Source organism: Antechinus flavipes, chromosome 3 (assembly GCF_016432865.1).
Source record: "Antechinus flavipes isolate AdamAnt ecotype Samford, QLD, Australia chromosome 3, AdamAnt_v2, whole genome shotgun sequence".
Taxonomy (NCBI): domain Eukaryota; kingdom Metazoa; phylum Chordata; class Mammalia; order Dasyuromorphia; family Dasyuridae; genus Antechinus; species Antechinus flavipes.
This window is the reverse complement of record NC_067400.1, coordinates 610,728,543-610,752,940: the sequence shown is the minus strand read 5'-3', so window position 1 is coordinate 610,752,940 and position 24,398 is coordinate 610,728,543. Positions and strand designations below refer to the sequence as shown.

The 24,398-nt window shown below is 45.9% G+C and overlaps 1 protein-coding gene across 1 annotated transcript in view; it reads left to right on the top strand.

The window, feature by feature from the left end:
• Positions 1 to 24,398, top strand: part of TTLL10 (tubulin tyrosine ligase like 10) — a 52,364-nt gene that overhangs the window by 21,001 nt on the left and 6,965 nt on the right. The window contains exons 9-16 of the mRNA XM_051990858.1: positions 10,897 to 11,062; positions 11,514 to 11,632; positions 13,305 to 13,434; positions 14,320 to 14,405; positions 14,636 to 14,807; positions 15,972 to 16,143; positions 19,748 to 19,888; positions 21,114 to 21,230. Coding sequence (XP_051846818.1) covers positions 10,897 to 11,062; positions 11,514 to 11,632; positions 13,305 to 13,434; positions 14,320 to 14,405; positions 14,636 to 14,807; positions 15,972 to 16,143; positions 19,748 to 19,888; positions 21,114 to 21,230 — 1,103 coding nt within the window. The remainder of the gene's footprint in view (positions 1 to 10,896; positions 11,063 to 11,513; positions 11,633 to 13,304; positions 13,435 to 14,319; positions 14,406 to 14,635; positions 14,808 to 15,971; positions 16,144 to 19,747; positions 19,889 to 21,113; positions 21,231 to 24,398) is intronic.

Sequence of the window (24,398 nt, the reverse complement as noted above, 5' to 3'; positions counted from 1 at the left end):
ACTATTTAGAGTTGCAATCATCCAAAGATAAAGATGTGGAGGATGTGGTCATCCTTGCTGCCATCATCATAATTGTCATCCTTATTGTCCTGGCATCCCAAGATTTGCAAAATGCTGTACATATTCCCTTATCCACCCTGTGAGGTAGGGGCTACTGTCACCTTTTTACAGATGAGGAAATTGAGGTAAAGAGAATTAAGAGTGAATTGCTCAGTGTTCACACATCCAGGAATTGAGAGAGGCCGGATTGGAGTGGCGGGGGTTTGGGATGGTGGCTTTTTCCACAAATCTGCTGTGTTAAGTGACTGGCAGGCTTCTGCCTCTAGGTTTTCCTGTATTACTGGATTTTCCCCAGTTTCCAGGTAGAAGGAAAAAACTTTGAATAGGAGAGGGAGACTAAGAGAAGGGAGGCTAAGAGAAGGGATTTGATGGAGCCGGGGCTTGGAGAGATCAAACACTTCCAAGAAGAGACCCTTTAAGCAATGCTGATTCTTCTCCCTCTCCCCTCACCCCCCTTGACAATGGACTGACTGAGGAGTCATAAATGACATCATTATGGACATTGTGACTAGACACCTCCCCTTTCCCGCAGTGGGCGGGAAAGGGGGCAGAGGCCCAAGACTAGCAAAGGAAGAATGTTCGATGAAAACATAGGTCTCACACTGTAATCGACCACCATCCTCATCCACTCATGGGTCCAGAAAAAAAAAACCTTGAAGGTAAGGGCAATAGCATCAAAGAGAAGAAGGGGACTCTTGGAAGTGAAAGCAGACAGCTCTGACACCTTGGCTTTGGCCGGAAGGTGTCAGACCCCCAGAGCTTTCAAAAGTCTTCTGAGTTCTAAAGGACAGACCAGGAGAGGAGGAGAGACTGGAGTTGGTGCCTGTGAGGACAGACCCCTAGGGAGGAAGGTCACCGGCATCAGAACAAGAACAGGATGGGGTTGGAATGTAACTTGTTTCCTTCTGGCTGAGGACATTGGCCCTTTCCCCCCACCCCGACTTTCAGGCTCTCGACCCTCCGTCTGTCTCATATAAAATTATTCCAGTCGTAGTAAGAGGTCATATAGTGGGAGAAGACCTGCTTCGAATCTGCCTCTGACAGACAGTAGCTATGTGGACCAGGGCAAATAAATTGCTTAGTCTTCAGTATTTTCTCTAAGAATGACTAATATGTAAATGAGCTGGGACCTTATTTATACCCCTAGACATTGATATTGGATTAGTGATATAGGAAAGAGCACCCGAGTCCTCGGGTCGGAAAGAGCTGAGTTCAAGGCTCAACATTTATTTACTTCAAATGGGGCACAATCTGCCTACTCTGGGTACCCGTTTCCTCTTCTATAAAATGATAGAATCCCATTTACACCTGCCATCTCCGGGTGATTATTATGTAGAGAGTCCCTTTAGAAGTGCTCAAACACTATAGAAATGTGAAAGGAGCCATCGTTCATTCATTTTGACTCCTGCCTCAGACATTATCTGTGATGACCGCGTATTTTAAAATCAGCCGGAGTCAGGAATTCAGATTAAGGGAAAATCTTTGATTTTTATTCTTTGTGGAGGTGAAGGGGGATGGAGGTAGGAATGTGAGCGGCCGCGACACGAACCTGGCCAGCAGTCTCTCTCTGCCTCTCTCTCCACTCACCAAAATCATCATTTCCCATACAACACATCAGGACTTGCACAAAGAATGGTCGGGGGCCATTCTTTCTCCAAGCATATATTAATAGAGCATAGTCCAATTACTATTTAGCCTCACGTGCTTGGGACCTCAGTGCATCAACTCAAGCTTCAGCCCATTACAATTATCCGTGTGACCTTGGACAGCTCCCTTCCCACATGATGCTCAAGTTTCCTCTGTAACTGGAGAGGGATTGGGACACACAAACTTCTGGGGTCCTTGAAGCTTGAGAGCTTTGCTTCTGTGTGTTAAGAGCTAAGTTATCATTGTAAGACATTCTTTGGCAGCCAAAATTCAGAGTTGGAGAAGCTTACTAGTGTACTTAGAAGAGAGGATATCATTTTTTCAGAGACACAGGGTGCCCATTGCAGGTAAAGAGCTGGCCAGAGAGTCAGGAAGACAAAAGCTACTCCTTTGACATGTACATGCCACGTGATGACCCTGAGCAAATCATTTGGCCTTTCACTATTCTCATCTTTCTCCCTCTCCAATCCTCTTTTGCCTTGGCGGATTATTGCTGTCATTTGTCCTTAGTCAAGTCGACAAACATTAAGCACCAACTATTTAGAATTGAAATCATCCAAAAAAAAAAAAATGAGAACAAGAGATGGAGGATGTGGTCATCCTTGCCGCCATCAGCATAATTGTCATCCTTATTGTCCTAGCATCCTAAGATTTGCAAAACGCTATCTGAATTCCCTTATCAACCCTGTGAGGTAGGGTCTTCTTTTTACAGATGAGGAAACTGAGGTAAAGAGAATTACAATGAGTTGTTCAGCATTCACACATCCAGAAAGTGTGAGAGGCCAGACTGGAGTGCTGGGCGTTTGGGATGGTGACTCTTTCCACAAATCTGCTGTATTAAATGACTGGCAAGCTTCTGCCTCAAGGTTTTCCTGTAGTTACTGGATTTTCCCCAATTTCATGACATCAGGGAAGTGATGCCATGACATGCAAGTGAATTGGCTTTAAGTGATGGAAGGTCACCTGCTTTCAGTTCTTCTCCAGTGCCATCCTGGTCCAGTGGTGAGATATAGACTGGGAAGACTGGAGGTGGCTCTGGATGCAGTGGGAGATCTTGGGCTTTTTAAGCTAAGGTCTTTAACATCTTAGCTTTTTATTTATTTATTTTATTATAGCTTTTTATTTACAAGTTATATGCATGGGTAATTATACATTGACAATTGCCAAACCTTTTGTTCCAATTTTTCCTCTTCTTCCCCGCCCCCCACCCCGTCCATCCCCTTCTCCCAATGTCAGGTTGACCGATACATGTTAAGTATGTTAAAGCATATATGTTCTAACAGTTATTTTGCTGTACAAAAAGAATCGGACTCTGAAATAGTGTACAATTAGCCTGTGAAGGAAATCCAAAATGCAGGCGGACAAAAATAGAGGGATGGGGAATCCTATGTAGTGGTTCATAGTCATCTCCCAGAGTTCTTTCACTGGGTGTAGCTGATTCAGTTCATCACTGCTCTATTGGAATTGATTTAGTTCATCTCATTGCTGGAGATGGCCACGTTCATCAGAATTGATCATCATATAGTATTGTTGTTGAAGTACATGATGATCTCTTGGTCCTGCTCATTTCACTCAGCATCAGTTCATGTAAGTCTCTCCAGGCCTTTCTGCAATCATCCTGCTGGTCATTTCTTACAGAACAATAATATTCCATAACATTCATATACCACCATTTATTCAGCCATTCTCCAACTGATGGGCATCCATTCAGTTTCCAGTTTCTGGCCACTACAACGAGACCTGCCACAAACATTCAGCATATCTTAGCTTGACTAAGGCTGTACCCAATTCAATGATTAAGCTCAGACAGCAACTGAGGCAAAGAATGGCCTCTTTCATCTAAAAAAATTTCAATGAAATTACAAATTCAGACCCCACTCTCCAACCTCTCCCCACCTCTACATTCCCACAAAAAATCATCTTCCTAGGTAGCTGGGTGTTAGGACTTGGAATCAGGAAGAATTAAATTTCCTCTTCTTTTTCCTCGTCTATAAAATTGGGATACTATCACCTACCTGCCAGTTATTGTGAGGACTGAATGAGTTGGCTAATATATATGCCAGGTGCTCTGCAGAGCCTAAAAGTGGTATATAAATGCTAGTTATCATCATCATTATCGGTGTTGTAATGCTAATTTGTCTAAGTTGCTTCCCGGGGGCAGGGCTCTTAACCAACAAGAGGAGAAGAGCCCCTTGGGGTCCTAGATAGAGCTAGGATCATGGGAGTGAAAAGACCCGGTCTCACCCGGTCTCACACCTGTCCCCTGGAGAAGATAGAGATACGGGTTGTCACCTACTCTCTAATCAGCCAGAACAAAGGATGCATGGCTCATTTATGAGCTTGATGTAGGATGAGCATTGGATGTCCTGCTTGATTGGCTGGAACTGTCTTGGGTCTGCCTGGCAACTATATTTTGATTAGCCTGAATATTAAATGCTTCTGGGTAGACAGCTCTCTCTACTGTCCACCTATCAAAAAAAATAGCAGAAGGCAGAGAAAATCAACATCTCTGGGGCTCAGAAGAAGTTCTGCTGTGTGTGTAAGAGAGAGACAGAGGAGGAAGGCTATATATAGCTTGGTTTTTTGTGAGGAGCTGTTACATAATGGTTTTTGGAAAACAACATTAATTACGGCTCCCTCTTGGGAATAGGGTGTTTAGGTAAAGCCTTCCAAGTTACGGACCCTGATTCCGAGCAGGGCTAAGGATAGGAAGAGTCAGAATTAGGCCTATGGAGTACCAGTTGGGATGATAAATACTTGGATCCAGAAAAGGATAGTCCCGTTATATTTGGGGGGGATAGATAACTTATAAGGCTGGTCAGGAGAATAAAGCTGAACTCATGTCTCAGTGAATAGAATCAAGACCACCTGAGAATTAAAACCCTGACTTAGATACTTAATTTCTGTCTGCCTTAGTTTCCCCATCTATAAAATTGATATAATAACAGCACCTACTTCCAAAAGTGCTATAAGGATCAAATGAAATAATCTTTATAGAACACTTTGAAAACCTTCAACTACAATATGTATTTTAGTTATAACTCCATTTTAATTCAAAGAATCAGGGGAAATTCACTAGGGATAGATATAACTCCCTTATAATGCTTGGGTCAAGAATAAGGATAACCCCATTGAGGCAACACTCAAGAGTGGAGGTAATGTCCTCTCAGTGCTAGAGGATTAGGAGTGAACTTTATTATGACACTGAAAATGAAGAGTAAAAACAAGAAAAGAAAATTAAGATAAAGAATTCTGGATTTGGGGTCAGTGGGTGGTAGGGGGATTATCCCATTATTATATTAAGAATCACCTGAGTTTAAAGGACATTACTGTTGTCAGAGGATGGGGAGTCATCCCATTATAACCCTGGGGTCTGAGAATAGCCCCAAAAAAAGCGTTTTCTCTATGGCCCAAAGTGCTATTATGGCGGCCCTCCCTGATAAAGCATGAGGGCTCTTTGTTTTAAAATTCATATTAAAAATACAAATTACAAATATTATATGTATAGTTATATATAACATTTACATCTTTGTGATGTAGCCTTGGGTGAAGGGGAGAAATCGCATCCCTTAATTTGAGAAGGAAGGACTGTTTCTTCTTGTTATGAATTTTGATTGGTTCTCCTGAGCCTAAGCTGAAGTCACCACCCTTGTTGATTCCTCGCCAGAAACTCGAGGGCCCTTTAGATCTGGGCAGTTAAATCCATGATTAGGTGCTTACTATATGTCAGGTGTCCCATGCTAAGCTTAGAGTGGAGGAAGATTACAAAGAAAAGAACAAAACAGCTTCTCCCCTCAAGAAGCATCGATTTTAGTAGGGTAGCATGTAAACAACTGGATATATATGAAGTATCACATAAATAACTGGATACGTACAATCTATTCAGAGTGGAGGAAAAGTAATGTTAGGTAGGAGACTTATATTAATAGTGATAGGAAAAAGGGGGGAGAGAGAAAGAAAGGAAACATTGGGTGTCCAAGTCAGAGCTACTACTGCATATGGAACATCTGGCTTCCAATTACAATCTTGAAGGAGCAGCAAAATGTGCTCTCGGCTGGGCGTAAGGATGAGAGTCCCTTGACTGTCACAGTGCTAGAGATAAAAATATAGCCCTATTCTGACACTGGGTCAAGTATTAAGGATGGCATCTAGCATAATTTCATTATAACCCAGGGTGGGGAGTGAGGGGGGAAATGGGGTGTAGATAATCATCCGTAGCATACTTCTAGGGATTAGGAGATGGGGACGGCCCCGTTATAATAAAAATTGTGTGAGGGGATAAGGGATGGGGTAATGGTGGAGTTTGACACGAGTGGAAACTGGTCTGTAACTGCTGATTGACCCCCCGGAAGTGCGCTCGAGAAGGCGATGAATTCTTCAGGGAATGTCAAGATCCAGAGTGCAAAGAGAGGGAGAAAAAAGGGGGTGACTGTTAGTAGGAGCAGAAGGAAGCATGGAGATTTCTGTCTGCTCCTCGAGGAGAGGGGACTTCCTTCCCATCTTGTCCTGGGGAGTGTTGGGTGGCAAACAGACTAGATAGACCCTGGGGCCAGTGATTCAGGAAGGCATGGAGAACAGCATGGAAACTCTCCCAATTGGTGTGTCCTGGAGTTGGAGCGAGTCCCATGATTCTGTGTCAGAAGCGCTAATGCTGGAGAGCAATGTGTAAGCCCAGTCGTGTGCAGCCTTATGTCTGAATGGCACATGTCTGAGTGTCCTGATGGAGAAAGACAAGCCAGCGGGGGGTTGGGAATAGAGTAGGGGAGGAGGGAAGAGAAAGGGGGATACCATTAGCAAGTGTATTCAGGTCATAGGACTTGGAGCTGGAAAGTACCTTAGAGATCATGTAGTCTAACACCTTCATTGCACAGATGAGGAAACTTGAGACCGAGAATACTGACTCAGCAAAATAGGAAAGAATTAAAGGATGGAGTCGTGGATTCATCATCATGAAGACCTGCCTCAGATATTCACAAGCTGTGTGACCCTGGGCAAGTTATATAATCTCTCTCAATCTTTCGGTTTCCTCATCTATAAAATGGGGGCAATAACTGCATCTCCTTCAGAAGGCTGTTGTAAAGATCAAATGAGATAATATTTATAAAAGTGCTTAAAGCACTATCACTTAACCTCAATTGCCTCAGGGGAAATATGTGTGTGTATATATATATATATTGCTGACTAGACTCTGCAACCAAGTCGAGACCTGGAAGACCCTGCTAGGGAAGGGCTAGAAGGACTTCTTCCATATGATTGGCTTTTCCCCACCATAGAAGACCAGGCCGTTGATAGGTTCAGGACTCCAATCACCAAAGTCACTCTCACCCCTGACCAGGCCATTGAGCAGAGAGAATCACAAACCTCTGAGTTAGACAGGACTTCAAGAAGTCATCCCATTCGATTCCATCCCTGAACAAGAATCCTACAGTATTTTGGACCAGTGCTCCTCTAGGCTCTGAATGAAGGAAAATACCATTTCCAGTTCTGCTTTGGGAGAAGACAACTTTTAGCCATTATTAGGAAATTCTTCCTAACTGAGTCTATATCAGTAGTAACTTTTGTTCCTAGAGTTCTGTCCTCATGAAGTCAAGAAGAAAACAAGAAATCTCTATTCTCCATGACAGTTCATCAGCTATTTGAATTCAGCCATGATGTATTCCCCAACTAAATCTTTTCTGTTGTGGTTTCTACTCCTCCCCCTAAACACACACACTTCACACCATGTTGGTCTCTTCCTAAAATGTCGTTCCAGAACTGCTCAGAAGGTGCAAGGACTATTGAGAATCTCCCTAATTTTAAGTAAACATTATATATACAACTAGCATTAGCCCAGAAGAGCATTATTTTGGGTCTTGCCATGTCGTGATCACTTGAACAAAACCTCTCCACAAAGATCTTTTTTTTCATGAAAAATTTATCTAGCTGTGCCCCATTAAGTACTGAATGAAAGTGCAGAATTTCCCCTTTACACGCCAGTTAAATTCCCCCTAATTTGATTCAATCTGTTTCTAGCCTGTTGATGATGGACCTGGGATCCTGTATGTCACTTAGGGCACTAATTTTCCCCAAAACTTTATATTATCTGCAAGTAAGACAGACACTTTCAATCAAGTGGTTGATAAAAACGTGAACCTGCTCAAAACCAAGGACAGAACCCAGGACCGCTACCCTAGAAATCTCTCTGGAAGTTGGCACACAGATGGTTCTGATCATTGAACCCTAAAGAACACCGACACTTGAGTTAGGGGACCTGAATTCAAATCCCACCATTGTTACTTAGTACTTGGAGCAATGACCTCAACTAGTCATTTCCTTTCTCTGGGAAATGAGTCTAGATGGCCTCTATCCAAGGTGGTCTTTATTTTCACTACACATGTGAACCAAGGACTAAATCTATAATCCTCCTATTACTTAATCCTATTTGATGTCTAGGTTGCTACAAGAATAGTATGACAGACTAAAAATTTGATTCAATTTGGGCATGCTGTCTCTACAGTTTTACCTCAGTCCAAAAAATCTGGCATGACTTGACAGAGCCATGTTGGTTTGGAGTGGTTACCTCTTCCCCTATCTAACGCTGGAAATTCAGCCCTTTGATAACAGGTTCTGAAATTTTGAGAGGAATTATTTGCCTTGTCTGTAGTTGACAGAATCTCTATCCTCTTCTCTTAAAAAAAAAAGAGAGCAAATACCTTTCTGTAGTTCGTCCATCAGCACTTCTCTCATTCTCCATCTTCTTCCATCAGCCAATCACATGTATTTGTAAAATACCTACCCACAAGTACCCAGCATATAGTGGGCACTTAATACTTGTTCCTTTTCTCTTCCCTTTCATATTTAGATTCCCTGGAATATAGTTAGTTTGTGGCAGATAACTTGAACATACTCAGAGCTGAACTCCATCTTTTATCTCATTGATTTGGGGGTTATTTTGTTTCTCCTTCCCATGCTAAAGATGATTCATTTTGACTGAGAAAACACATTTTCCTCCTCCTCTCTTTCATATCCTTTATCATCATCTTCTCCATCTTTTTTGACTCTTCTTTTTGCCTCCTAAAGAAACCCTATTTAGCTGTCCTAATATTCATCCCTCCCTAACTTTAGTCATCCTGATGCTGTTTTTAAAGAACTGTACTATTCTTTTGAATTTAGCCTCTTCTCTTCGTTTTCATTTATCTTTATTAAAATCTGACTCATCCAATGAATTTCCAGTGCATCCATATCTGTCTGATGGTTGGATTCTTATTATTTCTCTCAATCTTTTGAACTCCACTTCCCCAAATCTATGCCATCAAATTATGCCATTTTTCTTCTACTACTTTATTAAAACCTTTGATGAAATGGTCCTTTCCCACTTCCCCACTCCAAGGTGTCCACCTCTTTTACTTCAGAAACCAGAGTTCCTTCTTGATTATCAGATTTTGGATTCATCAGAATAGCACTTCCCCCATCACTATACCTTTTTTTTTTTTACCCTGAGGCAATTAGGGTTAAGTGACTTGCCCAGGATCACACAGCCAGGAAATGTTATGTGTCTGAGGCCAGATTTGAACTCAGGTCCTTGTGATTTCAGGGGTAGTGCTCTATCTACTGCACCACCTAGCTGTCCCATCACTATATCTTTTAAAAAATAAAAATTTTCATTAAAGCAAATCAAGGATTTGTCAGCTTCCCACATGGTATCACAGAGGGTCATTTCTCTCCCTTTAATAACTCTCAGCTCTCCAAAACCCCAACCCTAAACTGAAATTTCTGGTTCTATTTGTTAGAGCTAATTTCTGTTCTCATTTCCTGAAGGCTCCCAGTGTCTCATGTTTGAAGTCCAAATCTATTATCCTGACATTTAAGGTCTTCCAGTCTATTCCCTGCTTTCCTGAAGCTCTTCCTCTAGAATTCTCTTTCCTCTCACTTGCTACCTCTGTCTTCCCTATGGGTCAGGTTCTTTCTAGTCTTTCAACCTTCCCACTCTACCACTTGCTTGGAATTCTCCCTCCATGTCCTTCCTTTGGCTAGGTTGTTTGCGATGTTTCCAGGCCCGGTTTGAGTCTGCCACCCTCCATCAAGGAGTTTTCCTCATTATCCTTGTCTCTGATCCCCGGAGATCTTGGATTGCCTTTGTGTGTTTCCAAATCTAATCACTTACCTTTCCCCAGAATAGTTAGTGTAAAAAGCACTCGATCAAGAACAAGGCTTCCCTTTATTGGGGGGGAAGGCAGTGGCGGAGAAGGACATTTCCTGAAACTTTTGGGCAGACTGAAGCCCATGAGAAGCCCATGGACCTCTTCTCACGATCATGTTTCTAAGTCCATAAGTAGAACAGGGGAGACAAAGGACCCAACAAAGGACCCATGTTATATTGAAAATCAGTTATTGCATTTTTTAAGTTCCTGCCCTCCTGTTCAACAATTCCTGCACTGGAGTGTATCTGAGTCCCCAAGTTCTAAAGGAACTCAAATCCCAGACAGACCCCCAAAGTCATAGAGCCTCCTCCCTACGCAGAGCATGAACCGGTGTCCACATCACCTTACCCCCACCAAGCAGCCATCCAGCTTTTCCCCTCCAGGGAGTGCGATTCATAGAAAATAGCCTGAGATTTGGAATCAAAGGATCGGAGTTTGGATTCCAGCCTGGCTACTGAGTAGTGTCAGGAAGGTCTCTTTTGCTGTCGATGCTCCTCATGAGGAAAATGAGGGATTTGTTCTAGACAAGTTACCACAAAATCTCTTCCAGCTCTCAAATCTTGTGCTTGGTCAAGAGAAAAGATCCCAGGATCTGGGATCAAATCTCTGACTCTGAACAGGTTTATTCCCTTCTCTGAACTTCAATTTCCCTCTTTGTAAAATAAGGGGGTTGTACTAGGCGTTATAAAATTGAGGGGGTCGTACTGTCTCTGTGGTACTTTCCAGGTCAGGGCCTGTGATGCTGTGATAAGTTTATTTACTATGTGTCCTAGTACTGCCTGCTCTACTTTTGGGCCTGAAGGTTCTGTGTCTCTGGGACTCTGTGGCTTCTGATGGGGGCTCCTGACTTCTTTCCCTGATCTTTTCCAAAGGGCAGGGGTTCAAGTCATCCCTGGACCGATGTTGGCTTTCTTGTTCCCGTCAGACCCCAGACCCGCCTGACTTCTCCGCAGAGGGGAGAAGAAAACCCCTGGGTAACATTTCTTGGGGCTGGGTCATGTTTTTGCAGGTGCCCCTGCCCACCCAGAAACACGAGCTGTGACCAAAACTGAAGCCTCAGGGATTCAAGCCCACCATACACACCCCACAGAAGAGCCCACCCTTGGAGAAAAGAAGTTGCTGCCTCCCTCCCAGGGTCCCTTTTTCTACATCGGGGGTACCAATGGAGCTGTGCTGTAAGCAATCTCCTTGGAAGAAGGGAGATGGGGAGGGAGGAGCCGGGAGCCCCTACAGGCCCCTAGGGGAGGAGGGACTGATGCAGTAATTGGCTGCCCCAAGCCAAAGTCTGGGCACCGAGGTGATGTTGACAACCCTAAAATTGAGGTCCATATCCCAGGGTTCCCATCCCTACTTACTTTGTCCTGCCCTGTCCCCACACCTGCCAGGTCCAGCTGCCCTGGTACTGGCCCACAGGCTACTTAGCTAACTTCATTAAAAACAGGAGGAAAAGTTGCTGGCTTAGGGCCATATTTTCCTCCTCCCATTCCCCCTCACCCCCAGGGTTTAGGGCCAGCTGCGGGGCTTCAGGTGTCAGTCAGCCTTCCCAAGAGCTTCTCGGGGGAATCTGAGGCCCCAGAGCTGATTAAGGCATCGTTAACAGTCCAGTGCATCTTGTTATCCTGGCAGGATCAGTTCCTATTGCCGGAGCAAAGGCTGGCAGAGAATCCATGACAACCGTCGAGAGGATTACAAGCTGAAGTGGTGTGAGACCAAGTGCAGGGACACCTATTATTCCTTTCGAGAAGGTGAAGCCCAGAGAAAAGGGGGGGCAGGGGGGACGAGGGCTCCCCAAACCAGATGCTCGCTCCCGGCCAGTCCAGATAACCAGCAATTAATGCACAGCACACAGGAGCCAACTGGCTGACCAAGCAAGCTGGCACTCTGGCTCAGGACCACAGAATTTCAAAGCTTGAAGGGGCTCCCATAATTCTCCAGCCTGAGCTCTTAGTGAAAAGGATCCTCCCCTACCTTCCCAGCCGAGCAGTCGAAGGAGTCCAGTGAGGGGAGGGAAAAGCCAGCTCTCCCCGTTAGGAAGCTTTCAGTGAGCTTCTCTGTAGTTTTGCCCACTGCTGGCTGGGCCCTCCGGGGCCAAGTAGAATAAAGCTAACCCCTAGTCCCCCAAAATGTGCACCTGAAGGTTCCTTGATGATGGCTGCCTGTAGACACAGCACTTCCCACTGCTGCTGTCCCATCTAGAAATATGGGAGGTCCCCATCCCCAAACAAATCTGTTTGCCAGGCTGAGGCCCTGGCAACAATGACCAATGTCTTATGTCATAGCAGTGCCCATGCCATCCTTCAGGCCCACAGGGAAACTGGGGTGACAGGTCATACCTGTTGGAGTGCATATTAATCCCTGACCCTCTGACACCTTTGGCTCACCTTGAAAGGTACAAGGGAGCAACCCAGGACATCCTTAAGGCTGTCCCCTGCCCACATTCCCTGAGAGTTTTCTCCAGGGAGCCGCACAGGGGGAAAGAGCCACAAGTGACCGCAATTTGTGTCCTCTTCAGGACCCTTGAATTTGGGTCAGGAGCCAATTCCCTATCCCACTCAGGAGAGTCTATGAACCCGGTAATGACAGCAAATGCCGAGTCCTTCCCCACTGAGCTGCCCCCACTCCCTCTCCTTAGATTGGGCAGCTGGGGCTCCCTTTTCTGCCATATCCTGCCCCCTTACAGTAGTAAGGTCCTTGAGGGCAGGAACTGTTTCACTGTTGATAGGAGTACCCCTGGTAGATAGTATTTAATCAATCGCTTAATGATCGACTAGCATCGGGGCATCATGAAAAGAGCCTCGGAGCCCTGAAGACACCAGGGCTGAAACTGAAAAGCCATGTCAGACTCTGTATCAGCACCGGTGCCTTTGGGACTAGAGAGCAATTGTGTCTGACCATCAAGGTACCGATCCATCAATAGCCAGATAGTTATTAATCGAGTGCCAGGAAATGTTTTAAGCATCGAGGATGCAGAGGTAAAAGTGACATCATCTCTGGCCCTGAGAAGCTTATCACATCACATGATGGCATGAGGGTCATATCTGGAGGATCAATCAACCGACATTCATTAAACCCGTTAGCCAGGCTGGGGCACTGGCCACAGAAAGGAAACAGCCCCTGTTCTGAGGAGCTTGCTTGCCATTTCCATCATACAAACAATGGTCCTTTGGGAAAGCCATCTTGCCTCTTCTCTCCTTTTCCCACTTCATCCCCATTCATCCATTTACATCCATCCATCCTTCCATTTCTCCTCCAGTCCCTCCTGTACATGTGACCATCTTCCTCGCTCCTGTTCATTTTCCTACCCTCCCAGCCCAGAAACACCTAGTCGGTGCCCTACACTGTAGGACGGAATCCCCTGGAGGGCAGGAACCCCCCTCCCACTGCCCCGGCTCCTCATCCTGGTGTTTTGTGACACAGGTGAACAACTTCTCTACCAGATCCCTAACAACAAGCTCTTGACAACCAAGATCGGCCTCCTGAATGCCCTAAGGGAATATTCCAGAGTCATGAGCAAGATCAGCAAGTCGCCAACCGCAGCCCATATCAAGTAAGGACCCCTCCGCTCAGGCGCCGAGCTAGGAGCCATCTCCTCCCGCCCAGAGAAGGAGCCCCTCTTGGAAAGGATCTTGGAGATCAATTAGTTTAACACTATTCCCTCATGTCCATTTTAGAGAGGGCAAACTGAGTTTCAAATCACACAGGAAGTGACAAGACCAGACTAAAAAATCCAGATGCTCTGATTCCCAAACCAAAGGTGGTGGTTTTCATTGATACTACTCTGCAGGCTTTACTCAAACGCCCTGGCTTCCATTAAGGGGGCAGAATGGAGAGCAAGCAAGCCCTACATTTTTATTTCACAAAGTGGGCACTTGACAAATGTTTCTGTGATAGATGGATAAAAGGAAGAAAGGAAGGAAAGAAGGAAGGAGGAAGGGAGGGAGGAAGGCAGGAAGGAGAAAGGGGAAAGGGAAGAAAGGAAAAGGGAAAAAGGAAAGGGGAAAGGGAAAAGAGGGAAAAAGGAAGGGGAAAGGGAAGAGGGAAAGGAAGAGAGAAAAGGAAAAAGAAGAAAAGGAGAAAGGGAAAAGAGAAAGACAAAAGGAAAAGGGAAGGAAAGGGGAAGGGAAAAAAAGGGAAGGAAAGGAAAAGAGAAGGAAAATGAAAAAGGAAAGAAATGAGAGAAAGGAAAGGAAGGAAACAAAAAGAAAGAAAATGGAAAATGAGAAAGGGAAGGAAAGGAAAGAAAGGGAAGAAAGGAAGGGGAGAAAGGGAAGAAGGAAGGAAAGGTTGAAGGACGAAAGGAAAGGATAGATAGAAGAAGAAATGAATGGAAGAAGACAAGACCTGGAAGGAAAGAGATCTGGAATGAATGATTCAAGGAGATGACTCCTTTTTCCATCTTGTCCCTTTGCCTTCATGCTGAACTCTCCCACAGGGTTCTGAAAATGGAAGACTTTTTCCCAGAGACCTACCGTCTAGATATGAAGGATGAACGGGAAAACTTCATTACTGTGTTCCATGGTAAGATGTCAGTCGTCCTCTGTGGTGGAGGGGAGGGAGGGAGGGGAACCAGGCACCCACCAGTCCCCCTCCCCCATGAGGTCTGTCAGACCAGAGACCAGAACATCAGCGAAGGACCAGGCTAGCTCCTCTCCCTCCCAGGGCTGTGTCAGTGCCAGAGGCTGGCAGGGACGATGCAGCAGAGCCAATGCTGCCCCCTCGCCCTCCCTCACCCCTCTCTGTGCCCGCAGATGAAGAGATCTGGATCTGTAAGCCCACTGCTTCCAACCAAGGGAAGGGCATTTTCCTCATCAGGACCCAAGAGGAGGCAATTTCTCTCCAGGCCAAGATGCAGAGCATAGAGGATGATCCTACCTACAAGAAGATGCCATTTAAAGCTCCCCAGGCACGAGTTATACAGAGGTGGGTGGGCTCAGCTCCAGGACCTCTCCCTGTGGCCCAGAGTGAGGACCCTGCCCCAGCACCTGAGCAGAAGTGGGCTCAACCCTTCCCTCTGTTGGGTGCCATCTACCTCACCCTGGGAAGACCTTCTCAGACCAGACCACTTCCTTCCTGGCTGTCACTTTCCCATTCAATGAGATTAGAGATTTGGACCAGAGGGCCACTGGGGTCCCTTCCCTCTAAACCTGGAGCCATTTTGTACTTTAAATGTAGCTTTTTTTTTATTTTGGCCAGAGATACTGGAATGGTTTGCCATTTCTTTCTTCAGCTCATTTTACAGTTGAGGAAACTGAGGCAAAATGGGTGAAGTGTCTTGCCCAGGGTCACACAACTAGTAAAGTTTTGAATCTGGATTTGAACTCAGGCTTTCCTGACTCTATCCACTGGGCCGCCTCGGTGCTTCAGCTCAACCAGGGTATAAGAAATTAGGAAGGTAGATGGAAACCTGATTGGAGAGGGATTCAAATCCAGGCTGACTCAAAGTTTGTATTTTACCCAAGAGGCAACGGGACACTCTATTTGGAAATCCTTAAGGAATTAATGGGTTACACTTGAACTTAATTTGATGACTGAAGGACAGAGGAGAAGGGAAGAAAAGATGCAAACCATAATGACCAATCAGGAGGCCATCCTGGTGTAGTCTAGGGGAGAGTAGATGAGGGGTAGAGTTAGTGCATGAGAAGGGGATGGAAAAAGAGATTGTGAAGGTGGAGTCAATGAGATTTGACAACGAATTGGATCTATTGGGGGAGGAAAAAACAAGCAATTATTAAGCACCTACTGGGTCCCAGGCACTGTGTGAAGTGCTTTACAAATATTATCTCATTTGGTCCTCACAATATTATCGCCTCCACTCACTTTATAACTGGGGAAATGGAGACAGAGGAAGGTTAAGGACTTTTGCCCATTGTCGCATAGTTGGGAAGTGTCTGAAGCTGGATTTGAACTCAGGTCTTCCTGATTCCAGGCCCAGCGTTCTCTCCATGGCATCCCAGAGCAACCTCTAGGTGAGGTTAAGTTAAGGATAATTCTAGGATTTTCACCTGAGATGATCAGAAAAGTTTGCAGGAAAAAGGGATAGATTTTGGGGGGAAATATAGTCAGCCTGCCTCTACTTCCCCAAAGGTATATCCACAACCCACTGCTTCTGGACGGGAAGAAGTTTGATGTGCGATCCTACCTGCTTATTGCATGTGCCATGCCTTACATGGTCTTCTTCAGTCATGGCTATGCCCGGCTGACTCTGAGCCTTTACGACCCTAAGGCCAAGGACCTTGCGGGACATTTGACCAATCAGGTATGGGGAGAGGTCCTGGAGTATCATGGGGAGGGGCAGTCACGGCACACCCCCCCCCCAAAGTCGGTGACTCAGAGGTGATCTTTTTAAAAGCCCAGAGCTGACCACACCCTTCATCCCCTACTCAAGAAGATCCAGTGGCTCCCATCTTCTCTAGGACCATGGGAAAAATCTACTTAGTCCTTAAAAGCCCTTCATAACCTCCCGGGCTTCTTACACTTTACTTCTCTCTCTGCACCCTCCAGCTCCCAGAATGGGCCCTAGTCCTGCAAAGTTTTCTTTTTCACCCTGCCTCCTCCTTTGTTACTTTCTCTCCATCTCTCTACCTCTTTCTCATCTCTCTATTCTGCCCCCTTCTCATTTCCCATCCTTCCCTTTCTGCCTTGTTTTCCTCCCCCTTTCCCATCTCTCCATTCTGCCCCTTCTCACTTCCCACCCCTCCCTTTCTGCTTTGTTTTCCTCTCTCTTTCCCATCTCTCTATTCTGCCCCTTCTCATTTCCCATCCCTCCCTTTCTGCCTTGTTTTCCTCCCCCTTTCCCATCTCTCCATTCTGCCCCTTCTCACTTCCCACCCCTCCCTTTCTGCTTTGTTTTCCTCTCTCTTTCCCATCTCTCCATTCTGCCCCTTCTCATTTCCCACTCCTCCTTTTCTGCTTTGTTTTCCTCTCTCTTTCCCATCTCTCTATTCTGCCCCCTTCTCATTTCCCATCCCGCCTTTTCTGGTTTGTTTTCCTCTCTCTTTCCCATCTCTCTATTCTGCCCCTTCTCATTTCCCATCCCTCCTTTTCTGCTTTGTTTTCCTCTCTCTCTCCATCTCTCTATTCTGCCCCTTCTCATTTCCCATCCCCCCTTTTCTGGTTTGTTTTCCTCTCTCTTTCCCATCTCTCTATTCTGCCCCCTTCTCATTTCCACCCCTCCTTTTCTGCTTTGTTTTCCTCTCTCTCTCCCATCTCTCTATTCTGCCCCCTTCTCATTTCCCATCCCTCCCTTTCTGCTTTGTTTTCCTCTCTCTTTCCCATCTCTCTATTCTGCCCCCTTCTCATTTCCCATCCCTCCCTTTCTGCTTTGTTTTCCTCTCTCCCATCTCTCTATTCTGCCCCCTTCTCATTTCCCACCCCTCCTTTTCTGCTTTGTTTTCCTCTCTCTTTCCCATCTCTCTATTCTGCCCCCTTCTCATTTCCCATCCCTCCCTTTCTGCTTTGTTTTCCTCTCTCTTTCCCATCTCTCCATTCTGCCCCTTCTCATTTCCCATCCTCCCTTTCTGCCTTGTTTTCCTCCCCCTTTCCATCTCTCCATTCTGCCCCTTCTCACTTCCACCCCTCCCTTTCTGCTTTGTTTTCTCTCTCTTTCCCATCTCTCCATTCTGCCCCTTCTCATTTCCCATCCCTCCCTTTCTGCCTTGTTTTCCTCCCCCTTTCCCATCTCTCCATTCTGCCCCTTCTCACTTCCCACCCCTCCCTTTCTGGTTTGTTTTCCTCTCTCTTTCCCATCTCTCCATTCTGCCCCCTTCTCACTTCCCACCCCTCCCTTTCTGCTTTGTTTTCCTCTCTCTTTCCCATCTCTCTATTCTGCCCCTTCTCACTTCCCACCCCTCCCTTTCTGCTTTGTTTTCCTCTCTCTTTCCATCTCTCCATTCTGCCCCTTCTCACTTCCCACCCCTCCCTTTCTGCTTTGTTTTCCTCTCTCTTTCCCATCTCTCTATTCTGCCCCTTCTCATTTCCCATCCCTCCCTTTCTGCTTTGTTTTCCTCCCTCTTTCCCTTCCTCTCCCTCTAATCTCCAGATGCCATCTATTCCCCTAGAACCAGCTTGCTGGCAAAGCCCGAGAAGGTCCCTGGTGGGACCGGGGCAGGTGGGAGACACGGGGCCCTCCTCCAAACTTCTCTGTTTCTCTCAAGGGCACTGCCCGTCACCCAGCTTGAATTCCTTGGAATCATCCTTGGATCTCCCATCTCCCTCACCCCATATCTGATTGGCTGAGAAATCTCACCGATTTTACATCCTCAATATCTTTCCCGTCCATTTCCTCGCCCTAACTCGTATCACCAGCATCCCAGTTTAGACCCTCATCAAGTCTCACCACCTGAACTATTCTATGTCCTCCTAACTGGTGATCTCATTTCCAAGCCATCCTTCACTCAAATTGAAAAGATGGTCACTCCTCTACTCAAGGATCTTCAATGATTCTCTATTGCCTCTAGGATAAAATAGAAATCCTTCTTCCTGACATTTAACTCTGACTTGCTGCATATTGCTCCCTTTCACAGATACTGAAGCGTCTCCCAAACTGACCTATTTGCCGATCCCTCTAACTTGGAGCCTGTACCCCAAACCTGGAATGCCCTCACTTCCCACCTCATCCTCTTTGAATTTCTAGCTTTTCCCCCCCAAAACTCAGTTCATTTGCAAACTTAATCCTCTTAAGCATAAATATATAAGTATAAATATACATATAAGCATTCTCTCTTTGCTCCTAAAAAATACATATTTCTTCCATGTAAGCTCTCTAGGGGTAATGAAATATATATATATTTTTTTGGCTGAGGCAATTTGGGTTAAGTGACTTGCCCAGGGTCACACAGCCAGGAAGTGTTAAGTGTCTAAGATAAGATTTGAACTCAGGTCCTCCTGACTTCAGGGCTGGTGCTCTAGCCACTGTGCCATCTAGCTGCCCCTGGATGAAATCTTTTTCACTCTGTATCTCCAGCTCCTAATACGTATCCGGCCTATAGTATGTGCTTAATAAGTGATTGTTGGATTAGATTGGGGCGAGGCAGGGAAAGGGGTTGGAGACGTCTTTGAACTTGTGAGGAAGGGGCTCTAGCTGGGGCCAGTGACCAAAAGTAGACTTTTTTTTTAGATATTTCAGGTCCATAAACCTGAAGGTGTCATCCTTGTATCTTCACCTTGAAACACAAACACACATAATACAACCAACCCCTCTGTACCCCCCAAAACCCTCTAACCTTATCTGTCAGAGAAATTTTTATAGTTATGGTTGTGGGGTCGCCCCCAGTGGTTCTTGGGAAATCCAGGTGAGGGAAACATCTGTAATTGGGAGGGAGGGTCTTCGGGAAAGCTCTGTGAAACAAGTATGGGACTCCAATTAATCCATACAATTACTCTCCCATTCTATGCCAAGTAAGAGACATGTTGGTACATGCATATTAGAGAACTGGCCTTGAAACCATATAACTGAGTTCCAGTTTTGACTCATATTGACCGTGTGACCCTGGGCAAGTCACTTAACCTGACAAGTCCTCACAGGCAGAGAAGGTGCAGATCTGTTCTTGTCTGGAAGTTTTGGTCCAGCCCCCTATCCTTTTGTGTTAGGAGCTGAGAAAAAAAATCAAACAGTGTCTGCCCTCTGGGAGCTTACAGTCTACTCAAAATAAATATATACCTTTAGAAATAGACATAAGAAATGGATACACAATAAATAGAAGGGAATGGGGGAAGGGGAAGGGGTGGATGCACTGCTTGATGAGGATCTGTGGCTTGAAGGATTATTGTCGCTATTTTGGGGCCTGCGGGTAGGATATCTGTGGCTGAGAAGCCTGGTGGGGACTCCTAGCGCCATATTTGTTTCTCCTCTTCTCTCCTAGTTTATGCAAAAGAAAAGTCCCCTGTATGTTCTCCTGAAGGAAGAGACTGTGTGGAGTATGGAGCGCCTCAACAAACACATCAATGAAAAATTCCGCAGAGCCAAAGGGCTCCCTAGGGACTGGGTGCTCACCACTTTCACTGTAAGCCCCTCCTGCATCCTTTAAGGGAAGAGGTGTACCTCCTACCCCTCTGATCCCACAGCACATAAGTAAAGAAGAGAGTGAGGAAAATAAGACTGAGTCCATGAGTTTAGGACCTTGTGTTTCTATAAGTATTAGGAAAGGGCAGAAAAGGAAAAGAAAGAGAGCAAGAAAAGTATCAAAATCAATGATGGCACAAAGCTGGGAGGGAGAGTCAGGACACTGGATGATAGTGAGGGTCCAAAAAGTATTGCTTTGGGGCTAGAACAAAGGAGTAAATCAGATCAGACGAAATGTGTCATAGAAATAAATGTAAAGTTCTCCATGCTGGTTCAAAAAATCAATGTCCCAAGCATAGGATATGACCGTGGGGCCAGACAACTGATCATCTGAAAAAGTACTAGAGGTTTTAATGGATTGAAAACTCCACATGATTCTATAATATGGCATTTGACTTGAGAGGAAGGGGAGCAATCAGGCTTCCTTAGGAGAAGAATGCTATCTACAAAAAGGGAGTTAATAGCCCTGCCATTGTCTGCCCTAGTCAAACCACTGGTGGAGTATTGTGTTTCATTCCAAGCACTATATTTTAAAAATAGGTTGATAAACAGGATTACCCAGAGAAGGGTTGACCAGAGTTAAAGAATATTGAGGGGGGGAATTAGAGCCCTCTGTAAGAGGATCAGTTAAAAAAATTGGAGCATTTATAGCCTAGAGAAAAGAGGATTCATGGGAAGAGATGTCCACTTAGCTACCTACATAGGTTTTGAGCTGGAGTCAACAGAGAGCATTTGTTAAAAGGACTTGCCCTGTGCCAGGCATTGCATCAAGTGTTAGGTCTTTAGATATATAAGTCCCTGCCCTCAAGGGGCTTACATTCTCTTGAGAGAAGTGGGAGGGACTTTAGAGTAATCTAGCCTAACCCTACCCACCCCTCTTCGTTTTACAGAAAAGGAAACTGAGGGCTGCTTGTCCAATATGTTGTAGAGGGTATAGATTGCATTAGACAATCCCTGGGGGTCCCTTCATTAGGGATCCTGATAGGTAAAAAAGAGGGGGAGCAGGAGTAGGGGAGATCATCAGAGAGGGTTGCTGAGTCTTGGGCCCTTAGCTCAGGCGACAGGCAGGCAAGGGGGAAGGGGGAAGAGGCAAGGCTGCCAGGCTATGGACTTTGGATTGGGCTGTGACTCTGCCCCTTGTCTCCCCACCCCTGTCTCCTGCCCAGAAACGGATGCAGCAGATTATGCTCCAGTGCTTCCTAGCTGTGAAGTCCAAGTTGGAGTGTAAACTGGGCTACTTTGACCTCATTGGCTGTGACTTCCTCATTGATGAGAACTTTAAGGTGAGTTCTTCCCTTAAGGGGCCTCTGGGTCTTAACCTCCCATAATTCTTCAGGGAGAAGGAGAAAGGAAGGAGAAGAGATTCCTGGGACAGTGGGGGTGGGAAGGAAAGAAGAAGGGAAAGAGAAAAGGTGGGAGGGAAGGGAGCAAAGAAGGAAGTAAGGGGGAAAGAAAGGTAAGAAGGAAAAAGGGAAAAGGGAGGGAAGGACAGAGGAAGGAAGGAAAGGAGGGAAGGAAGAAAAGGGAAGGAGGGAAAGAAAGGAAGGAAGAGAAGAAAGAAAGGAAGGGAAAAAGGAAGGAAAGAAAGGAGGGAGGGAGGAAGGAAGGAAGGGAGGAAAGAAAGAGCCAAAAGAAGCATAAAGAAATCAGGAGATGGAAAAAAGGGGAATGGTGAGGGGCATCTTGGAATCCTGAACAATAATCACCAAAGGTTCTCTTGGGGACGCCTGCTATTTCCTGCCCTTTCCAAAGACTACTAATATCATGGGATCATAGATATAAAGCAAGAAAGGGGATTTAGGGGTCACCCAGCACAACACCACATCTCACCTGAGGTTCACAGGAGGGATGTGATTAAGAGCCCATGATAATAACTTGGTATTAACTTGGTAGAGTCAGGATTTGAACCCTCGTCCTTTGACTCCAATGCAACACTCTTTTCCCTCTCTGATCCTTCTTCATTGCCTCCTTCCTCCCTGAACTCCCTGGTGTTTCCTGGGCCATGGCGGGGTGGGATTCCAGGGCATTCTGGTCGTTTGTTAGCCTGGGAAGACAGGATGCCGCAGACGGTCTGATCAGGACAGAGAACAGACTGGATTTAGTCAAGGATGCAGTCAGGAAGGACTTGATTCAGTGTCCACATTTAAAGGACACAGTACGGGGAGAGTTTTTGCCAAATCTTAAAAGTTCTAGATAAATAGCAGGCTTGAGGATGATGATGGTGATGATGATGATGGTGGTGGTGGTGAGGATGATGATGGTGATGGTGATGGTGATGATGATGGTGATGATGGTGATAATGGTGATGGTGATGATGGTAGTGAGGATGATGATGGTGATGATAGTGATGGTGATGATGATGGTGAGGATGATGATGTGATGGTGATGATAGTGATGATGACGATGATGGTGAGGATGATGATGGTGATAATGGTGATGGTGAGGATGATGATGGTGATGATGATGGTGATGGGGATGATGCTGAAGATGATGATGGTGAGGATGATGATAGTGATGGTGAGGATGATGATGATGATGATGGTGATGGTGATGATGATGGTGAGGATGATGATGGTGATAATGATGGTGATGGGGATGATGCTGAAGATGATGATAATGATGGTGAGGATGATGATGGTGATGGTGATGATGGTGATGATGATGGTGATGATGATGATGGTGATGATGATGGTAATGATGATGATGGTGATGATGATGGTGAGGAAGATGGTGATAATGGTGATGATGATGATGATGATGATGATGGTGAGGATGATGGTGATAATGGTGATGATGGTGATGGTGGTGATGGTGGTGATGATGATTCCCACAAAGATAAAAGCTTTTCATTGGAAGCCAAGTCATAGTTTGGGGGGGAGCAGAGAGGGCTGACTCCCTATCCCAGTTGAGCCCTCCCCCTCCCCCTGACAGGACATGCCTCATGGGGAACTTGGGGGGCAGGGCCAAGGGGCAGCAGTCAATCCCAGACCTGGCTGGGGAGAGACTTTGCTCACGGCCCTGCCGGGCAGGAGCCGGCCGGCATAATACCCTGCTTTGTTGAGGGGCCGAGGGGCTGGCCCGGCTCTGGTTTCCCAATCCATTGTGTCTGGGATGGGAGCCCACCCATCCCCGCCTCCCCTCCCCTTCCCCCTGCTACGTCTCTGGCTGGGGGAGGGGAAGATCCGGTGTCAGGTGGGGACCCGCCTGGGGGCTCATTAAGGGTTGTATTGAGTCTGGCAGGGGCCGGCTCCATCTGGGGGCTTGGCTGGTTTTCAGAACACACCTTTCCTCTTTGCCTCCTGGGCTTCTGGAGAAATCCCGTCCCTCCTTACTGGGACCCTTACTGGGCCTGGGAAAGTACCGGGGAGAGAGCCTCCAGGCTGGAAATCAGGACACCCAGGGCTTCTGCTCCTTGTTCCCCGGTGGGACTTCCCTGGCCTGGGCCTCAGTTTCCTGATCAGTAAAACGAAGGGGGATGGGCTCGGTGACTCCTAAGGTCCCTCCTGGCTCTAACTGGGATCTATAACGTGTCCATTCATCCATTCTGGCTATCCCGGGAGAGGGGCAACTAGTGGGAACAGAAACCCATGACTGATCCTAGGAAGGGTCTTTAGTACTCCCAACCCTCTCATTTTATCAAAAGTAGGGTCAGGAATTTGCAGCTGGAAGTGGAGCTCAGAGGTCATTTAGTCTAACCCTCCCATTTTACAGATGAGAAAACTGAGACCCCTGGAGAGAAGTTTTTTGCTCAGGGTCACACAGAGAGTAAGTAGTAGAAGGGAAAGGCAGATTGTTTCAAGCCCGATGTGTGTCCCTTTAAGCTGCGTAGGTAGGATTTGTAAAAGTCTTCTCAAAAGCTGGGACTCTTTCTTTCTTTTTTCTTTTTTATTTCTTTTTTTTTTTAATTATAGCTTTTTATTTACAAGTCATATGCATGGGTAATTTTACGGCATTGACAGTTGCCAAACCTTTTGCAGAACTCTTTCTTTCCCAAAAAAGGAAGATTTATGAGACTTGAGGGCTAGAAAACAAGACTGGGAACTGATGTCCAGGTGGTGCCAAAGTGCACAGAGCACTGGTTATGGAGTTGGGAAGATCTGAATTCAAATCCTAACTCAATCATTTACTCTCTCTGTGACCCTGGGGCAAACTGATCAGTTTTCTCTTCTATAAAATGGGTGGGCAGGGGTAATAATGGCACCTGCCTGGTAGGGTGGTCATGAAGATCAAGGAAGATAATATTTGAGTGCACACAGTAGGTGCAGTAAAAACGCTAGCCATCATCACACAGTAGGTGCAATACAAATGCTAGCCAACACCACATAGTAGGTGTGATCCAAATGCTAGCCATCACCACACAGTAGGTGTAATCTAAACAGTAGCCACCACCACACAGTATATACAGTACAAACGCTAGTCATCACCACACAGTAGGTGCGATACAAACGCTA